This window comes from Lissotriton helveticus, chromosome 11, assembly GCF_964261635.1.
Source record: "Lissotriton helveticus chromosome 11, aLisHel1.1, whole genome shotgun sequence".
Classification (NCBI taxonomy): Eukaryota; Metazoa; Chordata; class Amphibia; order Caudata; family Salamandridae; genus Lissotriton; species Lissotriton helveticus.
The window spans coordinates 1,002,002,770-1,002,026,243 of NC_136072.1; the positions used below are offsets into that span (position 1 = coordinate 1,002,002,770).

Below are 23,474 nucleotides of genomic sequence, written 5' to 3' on the forward strand. Positions count from 1 at the left end.
TAGTGTAAATGACTCGTCAGGTATTCCAAGGTCCTCCGGATAATCCGGTGTGCGGCGAAAGTCTTTCACCACACACCGGATTATCCGGAGGACCTTGGAATACCTGACGAGTCATTTACACAAAAAAATTGAAAGTGATACACGTGTCAGCTGTCTTTCCTCTTTGTTCAATAAACAAAATCTGGATAAACCTGATGAAGCTGAATTGAATTACTAAAGAATGGAATAGATATGACTATGGCTTTTGCTAAGATCAAATCAAAGTAAGGAAGGATTTACCCGTATCATCCATTGACTTCAAAGGAAAGGAATACATACTCACTCTCAAACTCATCAGGGTGATTGGTGTTTACTGTTCTTTTTTTACTATAAATTGTAAACGATGTGATAATCTTGCTGGTGTGAAAGGGAAGGCTGTGGAAGTTGTGTTCTCTAATGCACAACACACTTTAAATCCCTGTAAATAAACTGCATAGATATTTTAAAATAAATAAACAGTCAGGGAAGCACAAGTGAAACACCTTTTGTCTGATTCCAAATTGTGATGCAAACAACGATTTTAATAGGATCAAAACAAATCAAGAAATTTTTCTTGGCGATGAACAAACGGCAAATATTCACTAAAAACGAATTTGCAGACATTATTGTTTCCGTGCTATGTAGTTTTATTAGTATAATTGTACGTGGGTGCAAATCTAGTGGTCAATTCAATAGAAGATGTGCTGTCTGTAAATGACAGTGTAGTACCTCACCATGCTTAAGTAATATATTTGTGACAGTGTGCCCCCAAATGCAACGCCAGCTACATACTATATCGGTACCGAATAGGACACGTTATAACGCAAACTTTTACAGCGCATACCTTTACAACTCGTTTTCTACATTGCAACATTCATTACAACGCATGATTTTACAATGCATGCCATCACAACGCATTTTTTGAAACTACATTTGCAATGCATTCCATTACAACGCATACCAAAACAATGCATGCCATTATAATGCATAATACTTTTAGGGCAACAGTAGTGTAAGTGTTGAATAGTGTAGGGGTAAAAATTACTATTCCCACTCTAGTGAGTGCAACAGTAGGGTAAGTGTTGATTAGTGTTGGGGTAAAAATTACTGTTTCCCATTACTTACCTTACAATGCGTTGTAATGGCATGCGCTGTAGTGGCATGCGTTGTAATAGCCTGCCTTGTAGTGACATGCATTGTAATGGCTGTGTTGTAATGGCATGCGATGTAAAGGATGTTGTGTTGTAAAGGTAGTGTGTTATAATGGTTGTTTTCCACTGCTACCACTCTCTTGCTGATTTGGCATTCTTATGTGTGACACCTGCTTTTCGTGTGATGCTTGGATTTTTCAGGATATAATTGATTCCCGGTCTGAAAATTGTCCCAGCACCACTACCTTTGAAAGTTCGTTTCAGAGCAGGGGAAAAAACCTGGTGACTGCTCAGCATTCAGCTCTGCCTTCAGTTCATCTGCCACAACGGTGGGTGCATTAAAGGCATAGCGATCCCTGCCAAGCAGATTGCGATCTCTAATTATGGTACCATACTATAAATGAGGCACTTATTCTGGAAGGCTCTTGTCCTATAGATAAACTTTCAGGGCCCAAGTCACAAAGGTAAACTTAGATGCTTGGTCTAAACTTAGACCAAACATCTCAATGTATGATTTTGGGAATTCAAAATTGGCATTTACGAGTACTATCTTTATGTCCACACTCGGGGTGCGTCGCCTGCTTTCTACACTGTCATCTGACCATGCCATGCTCAGTAATCCCTTCCTCTCCACCATCACTGACAAAAAAAAACCTTGATCTTATATTCTCTAACTAAATGCATCTGCTACAAATATCAGAATAGCTATTCTCATACTCCTCAGAAACCTTCACCCCAAACTATCAACACATTCTTTTCTCTAGAACTCTATCAGATATCGACTTCTCCCCACTCATTGGCATTAAAATTGCGGGATTCACACTAATAAAAATCTCCTTAATGCCCACTTCTAATTAATCCTCTATCACCTTACCTTATGTTTTTCTACAAGCCTCAAGAGACTAGTCGTCAATAGGATCACTTCGTACCTCACCTCCAAGCATCCCAACAATCCCAAACAAAGGGGGTCATGCAAAAAGCATTTCACTGGAACCACCCTCCCTCCCTCTTATTTCCAAACGTATTATCAAAGCCTAACACAATTATCTTACCTTCATTGTTATCCTCTTGGATGTATCTATCTTCTTTGACATAGTTGTCATGACATACGTGCTATGCCCTTAAACAGCTTGGGAATCATGGACACATTACTGTTCTTTTTGTGCTATCTAGATGATCAGTCATATTCTTTGTCTTGTGGCACAGCTGAGTTGATAGCAAAACATTGCCATGACCCTCCCCAAAATCTTGTTCATTGCAGCCCTCTTCTTTGTTATCATAACCCCTTCCGTGACATAATCACTCATTTGTCTTTTTTACCCTATTACGAGTAACTCCAAATTCTTTGTCTTCCAATTCACCATTTTCCAACTTTAAAAATGAATTATGATCTACCATTGACACACTTTATGTTAATCTCATTCAAAACTAAAATTATCAATTTTCTCTCTTGTAATGACCATTCCATTATCTCTTTTGGCATCTTTCATGTGCAGCTTTTTTACACTTCAACCGTGACTTGGCCCTCTCCTGATTACTATACTCCACAAGCGTTGCTGCCTGAAATTCCACACCATAATGAATCCATGCTTACTTTCCATCCATGGCACTTTCATGAAACCTTCGTTTGAATATTTGTACTAAGAAAAAGCTGACTGAACAGTCTTATCCTAGGTCTTCCAAATTATTATTTTTCATCCCAAAAGAGAGTACTAGCTTTGGCGTCCAAACCTCTATTCAGTCTATCACCATCAGTCCCTAGAACCACATAAGTCGCAAAGCAGAAAGTCTTAGATTGGCTTGATTACCCAAAGTTTTTTAAAAATCTTTACACAACTTTCGGACTTTACATGCTTGCAGATTTCTGACTTTTGGAATTCACAAAATCTTCCCAGGTAACAACAGGCAACCTATGAATGTTGCAAGTTCCGGGGTGTAATCATGGAAAATATTTGTGAATTAGGATGAGTGACTCTGCAGGGGCATTTTGTGTATGCAGTTGTAAAACTGTATGGAAATTACATTATATTTGTGCAACTTCACTTTAAAAACAAATATCCATGAGGAAAATATGTTTCCTCAAATTGAAACCCCTTCTCTAATACCGCCAACTAATTTATGGGTGTTCCAATTTCTTGCTCAATTTAGAAATTTCGATCATTTCCAAGCTTGAAAAGGATCAGAGGAAAGTTTGTAAATGGCCAACGTTTGGTTGCTCAGAATCTTTGCTTGTTCCTTTGTTGATTAACTCAAGGGCATCTAAAGGCCTAGAAGACTGACTTCAACTATAAACAGTGGAGCATGAATCTCAACACAAACCACAAGATAAAATGGAGATGAGAGAAAAAGCAAGCAAAGACTTTGATATCAAGGTCTGCACCTTTGCAACTCTCAGACTGTCACTAGCGGCAGTAGTGAGAGCAGAAATTCCACATATTTGATGAGCTGTTGCTCATATCGAAAAAAAACACTCAAAGAACATTCAATTCTAACTACCTATGGTATGGATAACATTTTTGCCAGTACGTTGTTGATGATCCATACCTTTCTCGTCCCTTTACATGTTGGCCGACAGCCTTCAATTTACTAACAAGCTAAAGAAAGAAAAGCATAGAGCACATAGCCACCAATATAACATGGAAATATGAAATATGCAGAAAAGGTTCAATGTCAATTCTTCGAAAAAAACCTTTCTCCACGCAAAATAATGCTCGGTTAAGTTGAATGCTTACTGAGCCTGGTGTCTAAAAATGGCTTATTTAAACTCTGTTTGTAGCCATCTTTCTTCCCTTTGAACATATTGCTTGTCACTGTTTTCTGTTGCATCTAGAAAATTAAAAGAAAAACAAGGTATCATAAGGTAAACATATGTTACATTCTCAGTTTCCTTCACATTCATTATGTAATTGCCCTATGAGTAGGTACTTTTTTTTTTAAAATAGTGCTGTTACTTTATGAGAGGTTTATATGCTAAACACTCTTTCTGCAGTCCTTTCCTGAAGAGTCTATGTATATTTTATTTAGATCTTGGTTATGTAGTTTTTAAGCCATCTCTAAGTCTGTTTACTTTAGCCTCCTCCATTTGTAATGTTAATATATAGTGTGAATTCTACTCAGATTACCAGGTCTCAGTTAGCGCCACTATGGATACTTGTGACAAACATAAACAGTACATTTTTGGCAGTTGGAAAAATGTGACTAAAATGCAATTAAAAACCCTACCAAAACTAAATAAAACATATATATTTTAAAAGCTTTTACTCAGAAAAATGACCTACGTGTTGCAAAAACACACCTGAAGTACTTTCTGTGGTGTAATTCCTCGACAGTATTTTCGCACCAGGGTTCTGATGCAAAGCTTGTGTAGTATTTCGGATGTCTACATAAAGTGAAAAGAGAAGACTTTAGAAGGAGTATCCTAGAAATTACAGGTCTCAATGAAAGTGCAATTATTTGTGACAAATATCTATAAAATAAGTTTGGGGATTCAAATTTTCGTTGAATTTAGACTATAATTAACAACATGTTACTTACTTGTAATCATAGTATTCCATCGTGGGTATGTTATTGAGTTCATAAAGATGTAGGCCTCGTTTATATTATTGGCCTGATGGAACAAAGGCTAAATTGCCGAAAATAGTGAAGATGGAGCCACTATGTTACACATAGGGATACAAATATCTGTATTTAGCAACAGAAAGCTATATACACAGCAACGAAATCGGCCATAGCTTTCACCAAAACTCCAAGGATACCACATATGTTTGACCATGCACCCCAAAAACAATCACTGGAATCAAGAACCAAAAGAACATAAATAGTAAACAATGCACTAACGACTCACTGGCTTATAGATACACTTACATGAAACAAGCAAAGCTGACTCACTCTCACCAAAAGCATGCTTAAAAGGGCTCATGGATATCTTCCAAATGAGAAAAGGGTGAGGTGCCAGCGATCCATGAAACAAATACAGAAAAAAGCATTAGCAAAGCCACTTACAGCCAGATGCATCAAGCATCCATTTTGCGATTCCTTATTAGCGAAAAATAAGGATTCGCTAATAAGGAATAACAAAATGCTATGCATGGGGAAATCGCTAAAAAATAGCGATTTCTTAGAATTCCCTAATTTCGACTCGCAAATTGCGAGTCGCAATTAAGGAATACCTCCCCATTCATTCCTATGGGCCTAGAGGCCCATAGGAATGAATGGGAAGACAATCTCAATTTGCGAATCGCAATTAGCGATTCGCAAATTGAGATTGCGATTTCAAGGGGCAGGGGTGTCCAAGGGACACCCTGTTGCACCCCTGAAATTGATCTGTGCACATATGTTGCGCACACACATGTCCTTAGGGCATGTGTGTGCGCAACATGAAACTTTGAAAAATGCACTTTAGTGCATTTTTCAAAGTTTTTGCAAATTACCATGAAGTTGTACTTCATGGTAATTTGCGTGCCCTATTAGCGAATTCGCTATTTTTGGAACTTGCATGCATTGCATTTAAGGAATCTCAATTTGAGATTCCTTAAATGCAAACAATCGCAATTTAGTGAATTCTAAATTTGCGATTTTTGCATTTGGGATGATGCATCCCAAATGCAAAAATACCGGTCGCAAAGGGGCAGATTCTGAGAATCTGCCCCTTTGCGACCGTTTTTTAGCTTGATGCATCTGGCTGTTAGTCATGCTTCGCTACTGCATGTATTGGCTTTGCCAATGCTGCCAGGTGTCTATCTTGGAAATCAATCTTTTTGTATTTTTTTTTTATATATTTATACTGTTTCAAAGTGGATTCCAGGTAAACGCAACATTCTTTATCTTGGAACGGAAGAACATTATAAACAATGCAAAAAAATAGAATTCCAAATTAGCTGCATAACGGGTATGGAGAAAGAGGTCCTCACAGTGAAAGACATCTTTTTGACTGAAGGCTGATCACCTTCTGAAATGAGGTCAGCAGGTGATACTGGTACAATATAGGAGGTGTTGAGGAAGCTGAGTGGAGGGAGATCCTCCATGGCACATGGTGGCAAGCCTCGCATTCATTCATGTCAAGGCTGTACTGAGAAAGACAGTCATGCTAAGGAAAATTAGGTATTTTTTTTCTCCTTGAGGAGGTACACTGATATTAGAAACAGTAATGGCTGGCAGGGAATGAGGGTGGAGGGCCGGGGGAGGGGGGGTGGTGGCATCTAAATAATAAAAAAAAATAGACCACTTACCTTGTTTACCGGCCACGTCTGTCCTCGGCTTCTCCGGAACCAGGAAACACCCAGGCTCCCCATAGCCAATCACAATGCTGCTTCACAACACTGCAATGCAGCATAGTGATTGGCTCTTCTAAGCCAATCAAAATGCTGCAATGCAGCGTTGTGACTGTTCTGAGCACTGTGGATTAGCGGTCAGGTGTGGACAGAGGGCCTGGGCGTGTTCCCCACAAGACTGTGTAATGCAGGCTGGTGGGGAACATGCAAAGTGCACATGACTGCTTAGCCGGGCCAGGACGGCCGGCCAAGCAGTCATACCCACTTGGAGTGTGCAGACCACTCATCCCCCTGTGCCTCGAAACCCCTGACCCAGCCCGAGCCTGAGAAAAATAAAATAATAATAACTATGTTATTATCATTTTATTTTTCCTGCTCAAAGAGCAGTGGGACGATGTTCCACCGCCTTAGCAGAGGAGCTGCTCCTGATTAGAAATCAACTTATTGCAAAGGGGAACTGGGGGCAAGGGCAGTCACGATCCTTGGGAGACAAAATTACGTTAGTGCAAAGACTGCAGATTCCATGAAAAAAAATATATAAAAAAATGAAAGACGAAGCTGGAAGGAAAATTACTCACAGGGGGCACACTAAGCATTGAAAAAATTGAACTCAGCAAGCACTGCCAGGACTGGAGAAGCTTCGCGTGTTGAGTGAAGATTTGGCAGACAAGGACTAGAGTGACTGGAAAATAAACTGAGAGCTACAAATGTGCTTGTTTTTAGGGTTCCTGAAGGAGAAGAACATGATGATTGCCTGACTTTTTTAAGCATGTACTTCAGAGGATCTACAATTGCCAATAAAAAGTCATCGAACAGTCACTCTGAGGAGTTGCAGTGTAAACATGGGCCAATCTACGATTGACCACACTCTGCTTATCATGGTGAGGTCTGTGCAAAGGAGTTCTGAGAGGTTGTGCGATTTTAGGAATTAACAAATTCTGACACACTTAGTTTCATACAAGGATCCAGAGCTGAGATGGAGTGGTATGCCTGATGATAAACAATTCCACCATTGGAGAAAGACAGTATACTTTTGATACCCAAGAAGAAGTGCAACAGATATTTAACTCAGTGAAGACTTCTAGAAAATCAAGACGGAAAACACATGAGACATAAAGTCGAAAGCATTATCATCAACAAACACCCAAAGCATGGATGGGCAGCCGACACTATGGTGATGCAGAAATCGAGTGAGAAAAGCTGAATCTTATTCACATGAATCTATGCATCTATTGGTATTTGCAGAATGTGAACTGAGTGTGAGAACCCCTGAGCACCAAACTAAGAGTATGTCCCTTGTGCACAAACATCAGGGAGTGGTCAAGGTTGGACACTTAAGCCAGTGGTAGTTTTCTTTGAATAGGGTTTTCTTCAGCTTTTTATGAATTATAGGAAACTTGGTGCTGCAGCATCACATTTGCCTTCACCTGAAAAACTTCTGTGACCACTCAGGAGGGTGAGCATATCACACAGCGAAATTAGTTTCAAGAGATGGACAGCAGTCTGGGCATTACACAGACTGAGAATTCATAGAAGAATATATCTATCTATCGATATATATAGTCCACAAGAACTGTTCACCTATACCTGGCAGACCTAATATATCAGCTATATACAGTATGGGCGAGCATGCGACAGAATATGTCGACTTCTTTTTACAAAACTTAGTCAAAAAACTCCCCACATATGTGAAAGATACCGGAAATTTTCTTATGAAATTGCACAATACCATATGGGCAGAAGATCTGATTTTTATCACTCTCGATATTGAATCGCTTTATCCAAGCATTGAACATGGTACTGGTCTAAACGCGGTCAAATACTTTCTTGCCTAAACCAAGAGAAGACAGTGAGTCAATATTGGAAGATGATGCAGCTCGGCTTATTACTACATACAAAAGGCAAGATAGGACAATTAGGTCGATAATTAAACATAATTGGCCTATAATATTGACAGATGGAGTATTAGCTCCAAGACTCCCTGACCAACCTACCATCACATTTAGGAAGGGTCCATCCATGTGGTCACAAGTTGCGAAAGGCAGTACAGAACTTACTACTTCCAATAAGTGGCTTTCTACTAGACAAGGGTTTTTTATATGCACTCCCTGCAGAGCCTGCAAATTTGGGGTTAATACTACCCATTACTCTACCCCATTCAGCCCCACTGCGTTTGCCATCAAGGGCAATTTTAATTGCAGAATGGAATTTGCAGTTTATGTTCTGACATGCACCTCTGGCTTGCTATATGTTGGGAGTACCAAGCTGCAGGAGCATGTCAGAATATTGCAACACCTACGTGCAATTGTAAATAAAGACCCTATGTACCCTTTCGCACAACATTTTAAATTTGAACACAACAATGATCTTAAGTGTTTACAATATTATGTCATCAAAGCTGTACCCAAACTGCGCAGGGGTGATTGATTGATTGATTGATTTGAGCCTTGTATAGCGCAACTTTACCCAAAGGCGTCAAGGCGCTGGAGATGGAAAGAAACAAGCTGAGTGTGAGGAAGGGGAAGAAAATCGACTAGAGGTAGGCTTCCCTGAAGAGCCAGGTCTTCAAGGCCTTCCGGAACTGAAGATGAGAGGGTTGACCCCTAAGTTCCACAGGGAGGGCGTTCCACATCCTTGGAACAAGGGAGAAAAAAGCCCTCCCGCCCCATCTTGCCTTCAGAGTTCTGGGGACAGCAAGAAGGTTTTTGTTCGCTGAACGAAGTTCCATACCGGGTACATAGAAGGACACAAGGGAACTGATGTCTTCTGCCCCAAGCCCATGAAGGGCGCGATGGGTGAGACACAGGGCCTTAAAGTCAATCCTGGCTTGCATGGCGAGCCAGTGCAGATTTTTCCTAATGGTTGCGTCTGATGAACGCCTAGGAGCATCAATAACGAACCTTGCGGCCGCATTTTGCACAATTTGCAGACGCTGGACAAGTTGTTTTGTGATTCCCAAATAAAGTACATTGCAATAGTCCAGGAGGGAGGCTATGAAGGCTACCGTGACCTGTTTACGGGCTTCGATCGACAGGTAATGTACGATTTTCCTCAGCATTCGCAAAACCCCACAGCAGGTTGAGGCCGTCCTGCTGACCTGCTTATCGAAGGAAAGCGAGGAGTCAAAGATAACGCCCAAGTTCCGAGCTGACTGAGTGGGTGTGGGGCAAAAACCGAGAGCAGAGGGCCACCAGTCTGCAGACCAGGTCTCCTGCTTTCCTCCGAAGATGATCACCTCCGTTTTCTCCCCGTTAAGTTTGAGGTAATTTCTTACCATCCACTCCGCGACTGCCTCCATACAAGCTTTAAAATTCAGGGCAGTGATGTCAGCGGTATGTGAGATGGAGACCATGATCTGGGTGTCGTCAGGGTAGGATACGACTTCCAGACCAAAGGATCTGACAAGCCTGGCCAAAGGTGTTACATATATATTGAAGAGCGTGGGGCTCAGGGACGAACCCTGAGGACGGTTAGATGATCTGACCAAGACAGGGGAAGGGGGGTCCCTATCTTTATTCTAGGGTCATTGGAAAAAAAAACATCCAACGTGTGTCCGGCGGAGTGGGTAGGCCCTATCACTGTTTGTATTAGCCCACAAAAAGTCATGGAGTCCAACAGGTGGGTAGTGTCTCTGGAGGTGCCATCCTCCAGATGAAAATTAAAATCCCCTAGGATAGTTAAATTAGGCCTATCCATGTAGGGTTCCAGCACTTGTGATAGGTCAATGCTAAAACTAGACCTAGGGCCCGGTGGTCTGTAAATCAGGATGCCCGCAAAGGAAATAGTAGGGACGGAGCTAAGGACAAAGTACATGGCCTGGAAAGACACTACAGGGAGATATTCGAGATGGCATTTTATCGAAGTTCTGTGAAGTATTCCTAACCCCCCCCCTCTCCGGACCTGCCTATCCATTCTGGCCAAGGAATATCCCTGGGGAATGGCGTTTAAAAGTTCCGGCCCAGAGCATTCGGAGGCCCAGGTCTCAGTAACAAATGCCCATGCGGGGTTTCTTTCCGAGATAAAGTCCCTAAAAGCAAAGTTATTTTTAACTAGGGACCTAGCGTTAATAAGGAACCCAGCCTCAATGATCGGCAGGAGGGGCTCAGTTTTCTCAGCCCTAAAGCGTTTATGACGGGGCGTAAGGCGATGCAAGGTGGTAATTTTCTCAAAGCAGTGGCACAAGGGAGTATCTAGAAGCAATTCCGGGGTGAGCATATGGTGACAGCTCTTAGCGGGGGGTTTGAGTGCAGTTAGCGTCTGTGAGTCGTAATAGAAGCTAACCTGGCCCTGGTTGATTAGTCGAACAGCCGTCCCGGCCCCCAGCGCCTCCATGGCGCTGACGGGCGCAGACGGGCAGGACTCTGGCACGACTCCGGCACAGGTCCGGCACGTCCGCTGGTCGCGTCCGCTGCGCGGAGACAAGATCGTCCCCTTTTATGCGCGGCTAGAGCGCGTCAGAGCACTTGCACCCACCCAATATGGCCGCTATGAATCTTCGCCTGCCCGGGACCGAACTACTCAGCGTCAACACTCGGCTGAGAGTGGCCCAGGTAGCGAGGAGATGGGGAGAGGTGGTAGCAAGTTAAAAGCTTATTAAATCAAGCCAAAGTTACAAGAGTTAAAAACAAGAGAGTAGCGACACAGCAACCTCCCGGCTTCCGCCTCAGGAGGGAAATAATCACACAGCAGAATCGAGCGCAGACTCAGGAATGCCCCTTTTATGCGCTTCTAGAACACGTCAGAGTGCTTGCACCCACCCAATATGGCCGCTATGAATCTTCGCCTGCCCGAGACCGAACTACTCAGCGTCAACACTCGGCTGAGAGTGGCCCAGGTAGCGAGGAGATGGGGAGAGGTGGTAGCAGGTTAAAAGCTTATTAAATCAAGCCAAAGTTACAAGAGTTAAAAACAAGAGAGTAGCGACACAGCAACCTCCCGGCTTCTGCCTCAGGAGGGAAATAATCACGCAGCAGAAAGCTGGGTGGCGACAGGGAAAGAAAGCTGCGACAACTGGAATCAAGAACCAATCTGGAATTGGACAGTAAGGCTCCCAACGGGTTAAACAATACTTACATTACTTCTTATAAAGCCATTTAACTTGTGAATGGGGCTATTACTTTAATGTACCCTTACTTTTCTGAAGAATGATGTCCTCTTCTTCTTAAGATTATGACCCACCAGACATTATCTTTCCTCTACTACTTAGGCAACTCTATGCATTATGCATAGAATTATTCGTGCTTTATGCTTCCCAATCAAAGCTTTATTATGATATTCCATTATACCACGTGTACAGAGTTTTGTGCAATTTTTAGGTAGCAATTGCACTTTATTTGGTCCAGTAAAGTTATAGAAGCTCTTTTTTTCAGTATATTGCACTTTATTTATCGCCTCATTTGCAAATTTCTAAACATCTGTATGTTCAGACTAAAGGATCTTCTTTCTATTTCCCTTTTTTTATGGAAACCGTGGGAATTTGAGTATTTGCATTTTATGCAGACATAATTTAAATGAAACTCAGATTGGCCTATTGGAAACACTTAGAATAGTGATCAATTTGTGTACAAAGTATTTATACAGGAAAGATGTTCCAACTATGGTCCCAAATATTGAGTAACTTTTTGCACAGGTCGATGGTTTCCGTGATTTATTGCAGTATTTGCACATGAGGCAGCTGTAATTGGTAACAAGCACTGTTAGATAGCTTCTGTTTTTACTCTTGGAGGCTTTTAATATGCTTTTTATCTCTTTTAGAAGGCAATATTTTAACCAGGTTTTTAGCCAAATGCTTTTACATGGGTTTGCCCTCTTTTCTCTCTATGTGTGTAATACTATGTACATAATTATCACAATATTTATTTACTTATGTAATTTAAAAATAGATTATTGAATTTTCAAGCATTAATATACCATGATTGTAAATGTGCTAAGCCAACGTGAGTTACTGACAAGTCAACATTGGAAAACAGACTATGAAATGTGAGCTGCTAAATATAGTTTAAGTATTTTTTCTATACCCATTTGTCACGTGGTGACTAACTAAGCATATTTAAAACATGGCGAATTTCATCTCCCTGTATGTAAGCAAGGACTACTGTAGTCAGAAACACGTCATTCTTGAGGAATAAAAACTAAATCAAGCCATACCTTCCTGTGGTTCATGTCTTTCTATTCGCCGGATGGAAGTTAAAGAGTGAACTGTTTTTTTTTATATATATATATATATATATATATATATTCACTGAAAAAAACCATAGGTTATAGACCATATATAGTTAGGAATTAGCATTTACAAAACCTTGAAAATTCACTGAAAAAACCATAGGTTATAGACCATATATAGTTAGGAATTAGCATTTACAAAACCTTATTTTACTCACACAAAACCATTGAAATTCCATATATAGTTAGTTGTACTAACTATATATCGCGCACCCGCAATCCACTGCTGATGATGTCACATATTACATCATTCATGACATGGTCAGTGACATCACTGATGACATCACTGATGACATCTCAAATGACATCACTGATGACATCACTGATGACAACATCCAGTGACTGTATGTTTCTGTAAAGTTAAAATATGTCTTATATATTGAAGAATGAGTGGATGTATAAGTGTCTGGATAATGTATTTAGTAGGTGCATGACTGACTGTATAAGTGAGTGATTAAATGTGTCTCACTGAGTGCATGGGTTAGTGACTAAACTGTTTTAAATTGTGCACCATTGTGTCTGTTGTTTTGTAATCTGATGCATGTGTTGATCATTAGCTATATGACTAACTATATGGGTTATTGATTAGTTGGCCAAGTATTTGTATGGGAGACTGAGTGTGTGTGTGGGTGTCTGGGAGGTGTATGACTCTGTGCATAGATGTGTGAGCAGTTGATTCACTAGATGTATGGGTTCAAAAGTGCATGTGGAAACAGCTGTATGGGCGGTTTACTGTGTGCATGAGTGTATTGGTGAGTGAATTGATATCTCAGTGCTACATTATTGTGAACTTGTATCAGGGATTGTATAACAGAGTAAATATGTGTTATTATATGTTTCAATAAGTAAGGTGTGTTTAACTATATAGTTGAGGAAATTGAGGTGTGATTGATTCTTTGCAAGACTGATTAGGTGTGTGAGTAACTCCATGGATGAGTGACAGTCTGTGAGTGTCTGTTTACACTGAGTGTATCTAAGGTTATATTAGAGTCTGAAGAGGTTCATCGTATCATCACATGAATGATGTCATGAGTAATGTCAAATGAGATGTCATCAGTGATGTCATCAGTGATGTCATTTGAGATGTCATCAGTGATGTCATCAGTGATGTCACTGACCATGTCATGAATGATGTAATATGTGACATCATCAGCAGTGGATTGCGGGTGCGCGATATATAGTTAGTACAACTAACTATATATGGAATTTCAATGGTTTTGTGTGAGTAAAATAAGGTTTTGTAAATGCTAATTCCTAACTATATATGGTCTACAACCTATGGTTTTTTCAGTGAATTTTCAAGGTTTTGTAAATGCTAATTCCTAACTATATATGGTCTATAACCTATGGTTTTTTCAGTGAATTTCATAGGTTTTTTAATAGCAAATCTTTATAAAAATAATACATTTTAAATCAAATTTTATATTTTATAATTTTTTTTATTTTTTTTTATATTCTTTTTGGTGCGCTCCCGGGGCGCGGACAGGTGAACGCACGGGTAAGCGCAATCTTGCGGCGCGCCCCGGGGCGCGTACTGATGCGCGTCCCGGAAGCGTTATTGCCGCGAACAAAAACAACATCGTGACGTATCGCGTAGCCGCCACGCCTTTCGTCATAAGACACGTATCGCGTAGCCGCGAGATGCGTCTTATGACGCACCGCGTAAGCGCACCCGGAAGCGCATACGATCGCGCAACGTAAGCGCCCCGATGCGCTTAGGATACACGCCCGGGACGCGCCCCGGGGCGCGTAGCGTAAGCGCGTCAAACCATGTGACTTTAAAATAACACTTTTCATTGGTTCAGAACTTTTTTTTTCCCAAATTGTGTGGAACCCACCCATTTCTCTCACTATTGCTTTGTACTTGGAGAGAGCAAGAGCTGTTCTGTCTACTCTGTATATCTCCTACTTTTCTGATCTCCAGCAATGGCTGCAAGAGAGTCATCCAGCAGTGATTCAGATGGATTTTTAGATGAGGACCCTCCTCAGCAAAAGAAAAAAACCCATTTCATCTGGAAATTTTACGACATCCCTGAAGGACAGAAAAAAGTCAACGCTCCCAAAGTAACCTGCAAAATATGTGGGAGTAGTTTATCCAGAGGCAATCCTCTGAAAAAATATAGTTTTGGAAATGCTAATTTGATCAGGCATGTGAAAAGAAGACACCCTAACAACTTTGCCAGGGAGAGTGTCAGAGAGCTGGCACGGAATGTACCCACAGATGGCGGCAGCACCTCCACTGGTGGAGCAACACCTTCGGGACCACCCCGTGGAAGAATGGTCCCTAACATTCAGCCGGTGTTTGCAGGCATCAAATTTTTGTGCACGGAGTGTGACGAACTGCTCTGCTATGGGGAGCAGAGTGTTGAACTCATTGCCCTAAAGAAACAGCAACACCGCTGCTCTTCCAGTCCCTAAATTTTCAAATTTTTTTGCTCCTGTTGAGCAGTTTTGGAATCCTTGTTTTTGTTTTTCCCTTGACAAAAATCCAAAAAAAATATAAAATTGTTTTAAAAAGTCTAAAAAAAATATAAAACAAAAAAAACAAAAAAAAATATATAAAACAACAAAATCAAAAAAAAAGTTATTTTCAGAACTACCTCCAATTTATAAAAAGAAGCTTTTTTTTTTTTTTAAAAGTCTGTCATTTTTTATCTCCATGGTACGCTCCCCCGTACGCTCCCCGGTGCGCGTACCGGGCGCTCCCCCCCGCGAAAATCGATTTTTTTTTTATTTTTTTTTCACCCGCGGGAGCCTTTTATGGCCCCCACATCAAAAGTAGGGGGTCAGGGGGGTGTACCCTGCCCCCTTTTGCTCATTTCCCCCCTTTGATTCTTGCCACCTCTTGTGTCTCAATCCTACCGAGACACAAGATGGCGGCCGCTGCGGACTGTTTCGAATGTTTACAGACACCCGAGAACCAATCAGCTTGCCGTGCGCAAGTCGCGTGGCGCGCCTGGAGCGCTCCCCGGTACGCGTACCGGGCGCGGCTCTAGATATATATCTTTTTTTAAACCTAATTTACTCAAAATTTACAGGACCACATATCTTGAGACCTAGCAAAGGCACATCGGGCAAACAATATCTACAATTTTGCCAAGTTTCGTGGAAATCCATTCAGCCGTTCGAGCTAAAAGTGAGGCCAACCGCCCTATGGAAAATTGCATGGCAAAAACACGTTTTGGGACCCCCCTTTTTTCTCGGCCCCCCCTGATGACCCCCCCCCAAATTTTCTGGGGCTGCTCAGAAACAAAATGTTCCATTTTCCTGAAAATTTCAGCCAATTCCGTCCACAAACGCCAAAGTTATTAGACATAGAATTTTCAAAAATCCCATAGAGAAAAAATCCTAACTATATATACCTACTGGCGACCGCCAGTAGGTAATATATATATATATATATATATATATATATATATATATATATATATATATATTACCTACTGGCGGTCGCCAGTAGGTATATATAGTTAGGATTGATTTCCATAGGGAAATCGCAACATTCTATTTGGAATAACTTTGGCGCCGGTTGAGGAATCTGCCTGAATTTTTCAGCAACTTTGCCTCGCGGCGCTCCGGTCCTTTCCTGAAAGTTTGGGGGAGATTCGTCAAGCGGGGGCCGAGATAAAAGGGGGGTCCCAAAACGTGTTTTCCCCATGTTAATTTCCATAGGGCGGTCTGTCGCACTTTTAGCTCGAACGGCTGAATGGATTTTCACCAAACTTGGCAAAATTGTAGGGACTGGTACCCCGATGTGCCTTTGCTATGTCTCAAGATATATGCTCCAGTGGTTTTTACGTAAATTAACTTTGAAAAAATATATATTGGGCTACATTGGGCTATATATATGTTAGAGCCCAAATGTAGCCCAATGTAAATGTAAATGTAAATGTACAGGAATTTATATAGCGCAAATCACCAAGCGGTTTCTAAGCGCTTGCTTAGGGAACCCGTCCTGGTATTCCCCTGTGAGATAACCCCGGCAGGGTATCCGCAAGGTGAAAGCCAGGCATCCCGCCGCGAGGGGCCGTTGTGGAGATTAAGCAAGCTATTGCCCAGAGTCGCAGAGTGTGAACCCGTGAATCGAGTAGGCACCGGAGCGAGAATTGTCGAGTCCATGGACATTTTAGGACTCAAGACCCTGCCGAGCCGGGAATTGAACCCTGGTCCCGGGCTGACCTCTGCTTCCAGGTCTGCCTCCTCTAACCAGTGAGCCACACTTCTCCACTGTAGCCCAAAGTAGCCCAAAGATGGCCACCGGAGACAAAAAACAAATGTAGCACAAATATCAGCCAGATGTAGCCCAACTATAGCCCAATGACAGAATGTCCCAGAGTGTTCTAAAGAACAACTAGAGCGCTAACAGTCTTACTTATGACAAACGTATGGCACACCTGAAGTCATCTTGATTGGAATAAAGTGGTAACACTTAATACATTTAATTTGAAAAGGAACAAAATGAGGGGTTTCATTTTGCCATAGAAATTTTATATATATATAGTAGGTATATATAGTTAGGATTGATTTCCATAGGGAAATCGCAACATTCTATTGGGAATAACTTTGGCGCCGGTTGAGGAATCTGCCTGAATTTTTCAGCAACTTTGCTTCGCGGCGCGGCGCTCCGGTCCTTCCCTGAAAGTTTGGGGGGGATTCGTCAAGCGGGGGCCGAGATAAAAGGGGGGTCCCAAAACGTGTTTTCCCTATGTTAATTTCCATAGGGCGGTCTGTCGCACTTTTAGCTCGAACGGCTGAATGGATTTTCACCAAACTTGACAAAATTGTAGGGACTGGTAGCCCGATGTGCCTTTGCTATGTCTCAAGATATGTGCTCCACAAGATTTTGAGTAATTTAGGTTAAAAAAAAATTATATATCTATGGCCGCGCCCCGGTACACGCACCGGGGAGCGCTCCGGGCGCGTCACGCGACTTGCGCAGGGGAAGCTGGTTGGTTCTCGGGTGTCTGTAAACATTCGAAACAGTCCGCAGCGGCCGCCATCTTGTGTCTCGGTAGGATTGAGACACAAGAGGTGGCAAAAATCAAAGGGGGAAATGACCAAAAGGGGGCAGGGTAGACCCCCCCTGACCCCCTAGGTTTGATGTGGGGGCCATTAAAGGGTCCCGCGGGGCAAAAAAAAAAGTATTTTTTTTTTCATTTTTCGCGGGGGGAGCGCCCGGTACGCGCACCGGGGAGCGTACCGGGGAGCGTACCATGGGGAAAAATAGTGACAAAAATTATATAATCATAATAATAAATAATAAAATAATCATTTTGAGTGATTACAGGTAGGGTAGCTCTGAAAAGAGCTTTTGGTTCTGTGGCTGTTTTAGGTACCTACAAGTACGTCCCACACACACCCACACACACACAACCCCACACCTCCACACCCACACACTCCCCACACACACCTCACACACGCACACCTCCACCCACACCCAAACACCCCACACCCCCACACCGACACCTTACACATCCACCCCCACACCCACACATCCCACACACACTCACTCACACACACACCTCCCCCCACACACACACACACACACGCACACCTCATAGACACACCCACACATCCCACACATACACACACATCCTACACACACACACATCCACACACACACACCCCACACACACACCCACACATCCTACACACACACACCCCACACACATACCCCCTCACACACACTCCCCACACCCACCCCCCCACACACACACACCACTCACACACACACTCATTTTTAAAAAAAATTTTTTAAGGGGGTGCGCGCCCCGGTACACGTATCGGTACACGTACCGGTACGCGTACCCTGGAGAAAAAAAGAAAGACAGAGTTTATTTTTAAATGTAGCATTTTTATATAAATTGGAGGTAGTTCTGAAAAGAACTGTTTTTTATTCTTATTGTTGTTTTATATTTTTTTTATTGTTTTTTTGTACCCCGCAACTTAAAAAAAAATAAATTATTATTTATTTTGCCTTGGGGGTACTTGTGGGACCCCCTGAGCAGGCCTAGGGGGTCAGGGTGTTTCTACTCTGGCCCCTTTGCGAGTTTCACACCTTTGTTTCACTGCTTTCTTGTGCCTTGGTTCGAACAAGGCACAAGATGGCTGCCAGGGGCACCCAGTATGCAAGGGGAATTAGTTCCCCCCCTTCAAACATGCACGGGGGCTGCGTTGCAGAGAGGTGTAAAAAAGGGTGTGGCTTCATTACACCTCTATGCAATGCAGCCATCTGGCGCATACTGGAGGCTCCTGGTGGGCTAGTTGGCCCCCAGGGACCCCCATTATGCAAGGGGAATTAGTTCCCCCTCTGCAAACGCGCCAGGCGGCTGCGTTGCAGAGAGGTGTAACAAGGGGCATAGCCTCATTACACCTCTGCAATGCAGCCCCCTGGCGCATACTGGAGGTTCCAGGTGGGCTAGTTGGCCCCCAGGGGCCCCCAGTATGCAGGGGGAATGAGTTCCCCCTCTTCAAACATGCACGGGGGCTGCGTTGCAGAGAGGTGTAAAAAGGGCCGTGGCTTAATTACACCTCTCTGCAATGCAGTCCCCTGGTGCATACTGGAGATTCCTGGTGGGCTTTCAGGTCTTATATAGTTAGGAATTAGCATTAAAAAAAACTTTGAAATTCACTGAAAAAAACATAGGTTTCAGGCCTTATATAGTTAGGAATTAGCATTTAAAAAACCTTTGAAATTCACTGAAAAAAACATAGGTTTCAGGCCTTATATAGTTAGGAATTAGCATTTAAAAAACCTTTGAAATTCACTGAAAAAACCATAGGTTTCAGGCCTTATATAGTTAGGAATTAGCATTTAAAAAACCTTTGAAATTCACTGAAAAAACCATAGGTTTCAGGCCTTATATAGTTAGGAATTAGCATTTAAAAAAACCTTGCAAATTCACTGAAAAAAACATAGGTTTCAGGCCTTATATAGTTAGGAATTAGCATTTAAAAAACCTTGCAAATTCAATGAAAAAACCATAGATTTCAGGCCTTATATAGTTAGGAATTAGCATTTAAAAAACCTTGCAAATTCACTGAAAAAAACATAGGTTTCAGGCCTTATATAGTTAGGAATTAGGCACAAGAAAGCAGAAAAACAAACGTGTAGAACACAAAAAGGGGGCAGGGTAGGAACACCCTGACCCCCTAGGGCTGCTCAGGTGGTCCCACTAGGATATTAATATATTTAAACGTTATCCGCTAATAGAATTAAAATTTAAAAAACCTTTGAAATTCACTGAAAATACCATAGGTTTCAGGCCTTATATAGTTAGGAATTAGCATTTAAAAAACCTTTGAAATTCACTGAAAAAAACATAGGTTTCAGACCTTATATAGTTAGGAATTAGCATTTAAAAAAACCTTTGAAATTCACTGAAAAAACCATAGGTTTCAGGCCTTATATAGTTAGGAATTAGCATTTAAAAAAACCTTTGAAATTCACTGAAAAAAACCATAGGTTTCAGGAGTTATATAGTTAGGAATTAGCTTTTACAAAACCTTTGAAATTCACTCAAAAACTATAAGTTTTAGTGGTGTTATAGTTAGCTGGACATTTCACTCATACAAAACCATTGAAATTGCTCCTATATAGTTAGTTGTACTAACTATATTTCGCGCACCCGCAATCCACTGCTGATGATGTCACATATTACATCATTCATGACATGGTCAGTGACATTGGACTTATTGTGCAAGTGGTGCTGTGCCAAACTTTGGAATATTCTCCACTACTCTCTACTACTTACTCTCTACTACTCCACTACTCTCTAATACTCACTCTCTACTACTCATTCTCTACTACTCTACTACTCTCTACTACTCTCTCTCTACTACTCACTCCCTACTACTCACTATCTACTACTCTCTACTACTCACTCTCTACTACTCTCTACTCTCTACTACTCACTCTCTACTACTCTCTCTCTACTACTCACTCTTTACTACTCACTCTCTACTACTCTCTACTACTCACTCTCTACTTCTCACTCTCTACTACTCTCTACTACTCACTCTCTACTACTCTCTCTCTACTACTCTCTACTACTCACTCTCTACTACTCACTCTACTACTCACTCTCTACTACTCTCTACTACTCACTCTCTACTACTCTCTCTACTACTCTCTACTACTCACTCTACTACTCACTCTCTACTACTCTCTACTATTCTCTCTCTCTGCTACTCACTCTCTACTACTCACTCTCTACTACTCTCTACTACTCACTCTTTACTACTCTGTACTACTCACTCTCTACTGCTCTCTACTACTTACTCTCTACTACTCACTCTCTACTACTCACTCTCTACTACTCTCTACTACTCACCTTAGAACACACCACAATTCCTAAAATGAGTATGGTACCATCAACAAATGATTTATAATGTAACTAAAGTCCTAAAACCCTCTATGAACTACAATGCTTTTTAATGAGGTGCTATCATGTATATTGGTCCCAAGATGGCTGCCAACACTTCTTGGATGAAGTGCTGACAGCCAATCAGATCTCAAAAAAATAAAATTTTGGGGGGGTCTGGGGGGTCCTTGTGGGACCCCCTGAGTAGGCCTAGGGGGTGAGGGTGCTTCTACCCTGCCCCCTTTTTGAGTTCTACACGTTTGTTTTTCTGCTTTCCTGTGCCTCAGTCTACCGAGGTACAAGATGGCTCCCAACAATTTCTGTTTTGGAGTGTTGACAGACATTGGCAGCCAATCAGAATGCAGCTTGTACTCGGGAAGGTACAGAGTACAGTAAGCTTACAGTAAGCTTACAGTAAGCTTATATAGATATATATGTGTTTTTGAAGTTAATTTTCATAAAAACCACTGGAGCAATTTTCACCAAATATAGAAAAGGCACTTCTGCGTACCAGTCGCTACAATTATGCAAAGTTTGGTGTAATTCCATTCAGCGGTTCGGGCTGTAGCCGTGTCTGAACGTCCTATGGAAATTAACATGGGGAAAACACGTTTTGGGACCCGCCTTTTTTCTCGGCCCCTGCTTGACGAATCCCCCCAAAACTTTCAGGGAAGGAGCAGAACTGAGCTGGCCAAACTTTTGGAAAATTTCACGCAATTTCCTCAATCGACGCCAAAGTTATTCCCAATAGAATGCTGTGGATTTCCTATGGAAACTAGGTCCTAACTATATATACCTACTGGCTATCGCCAGTAGGTAATTTTATATATATATATATATATATATATATATATATATATATATATATATATATATATATATATATATATATATAGATAGATAGATAGATAGATAGATAGATAGATAGATATATATATATATATTACGAACGCCCAGTTCCTCATTCCTTGGAAATGGATAAAAAAGAGCACTCAAAGCTGCTCCAGCGTGGTTCTAGCCAAGTTATTTATTTCAGACTTCGCATTGCAGGTTACAAACGCGTTTCGGCGTTGCCGCCTTCGTCAGTGTAAACTGGCATTTTTTTGGGTGACAAATTAAATAAAGTTTGTGGTGACTCCCTGTCACGTGATTTTAAAAACAGTAAACATAAAAAACGGCACAATTCATGCAATTTAAACGTTTTTTGTGGCGGCCATCTTATCATAGTTAGGTTACATAGCTGGACAATTTCACTATGCAGCTCTTTTAAACATTGTACTTCATTCCATATCATTTGACAAGTAATCATATATTCAAATCATATATTAATCATAATCAAATTGAAAGTGATATTAACGTTTATACGGGGTATTGTCAAACATATCCCTGATCGCCATTTGTTATTTGTGCCGTTCATTCACAAAGCTCTCAACATTTTTGTTTAGTGCCTTAGTGAATGGTTCACGGATCTGTGAAACAACGGTATCTAGGCTCAATTTATTTTGCAAATCAAATTATTTTTTGAATTATAATTATTAACATTTTTTACATTTTCTACATTTTTTGCAGTCAAGCCCTGAATGGGCATGATTCTCCTCCTATATACATCATTGCATCGTATTGTTTTTCTTTGGAGATGGGGGCAGACACCATATTTATCTCATCAGCTTCTTATCTACACATTCTTTTGAGGAATACATTTATCTCAGTTTATTTAGATTATATTGTTCCTTCCTTTTCAGCAAGGGTATTGCATAGAACAACATTTCAGATATGTGTCCACATCTCTTCCTCGTTGTTCATCCCTTCTGGGATTTTCGTGCGCAGCTGGATGATAAATCTAGACTCTAGAGTTCGCAATTTTTTTACCCAGTTACCTCCTCTCTCCGTTCTGACTAGTTGATCCAATATGAAGAAAGTAATTAAGTTACTGTTACTTTTATGCATCCTCTCGAAATGACGGGCTACCGGGTAGCTCTGGTCTTTCGAGGTGATGGCCCTCATATGTTCGAGGACCCTGAGTTTGGTTTGCTTCACTGTGCTTCCTATATATTTTTTCCCACAGGGGCATAACAGGCAGTAAACAGTATACTCCGAATTGCAGTTGACCAATTTGGAGATCTTAGTTTTGTTCTTCTTCCCCGGTATTTGGTATTCTTTGACCTTGTGTGAATTTTTGCAGGCCTTACATTTCATACAGGGGAAAAAGCCCAAGACTGTTGCTTTCTTCCTATTTTTGTGTTCATGATGGCTGTTCACTAGATGATCTTTAAGTGAGTTTCCTTTTCTGTAAGATACTAGTGGGTAGTTGGATAGCGATTTCCCTATTATGGAGTCAGTTTGTAGAATTTTCCAATTCTTTCTCATGATGTTAAAAACCTTTGGTGACTTCTCAGAATAGTCTGTTATCATCCTGATCGCTGATTCGGCTGATTTGGGTTTATCTATCA

The 23,474-nt window shown here is 41.4% G+C and overlaps 1 protein-coding gene across 1 annotated transcript in view; it reads right to left on the reverse strand.

The window, feature by feature from the left end:
- The window catches only part of MYO1H (myosin IH), a 749,175-nt gene that overhangs the window by 169,729 nt on the left and 555,972 nt on the right, over positions 1-23,474 (reverse strand). The window contains exons 24-25 of the mRNA XM_078666099.1: positions 4,465-4,548; positions 3,902-3,995 (exon numbers count right to left, since the gene is read on the reverse strand). Coding sequence (XP_078522225.1) covers positions 3,902-3,995; positions 4,465-4,548 — 178 coding nt within the window. The remainder of the gene's footprint in view (positions 1-3,901; positions 3,996-4,464; positions 4,549-23,474) is intronic.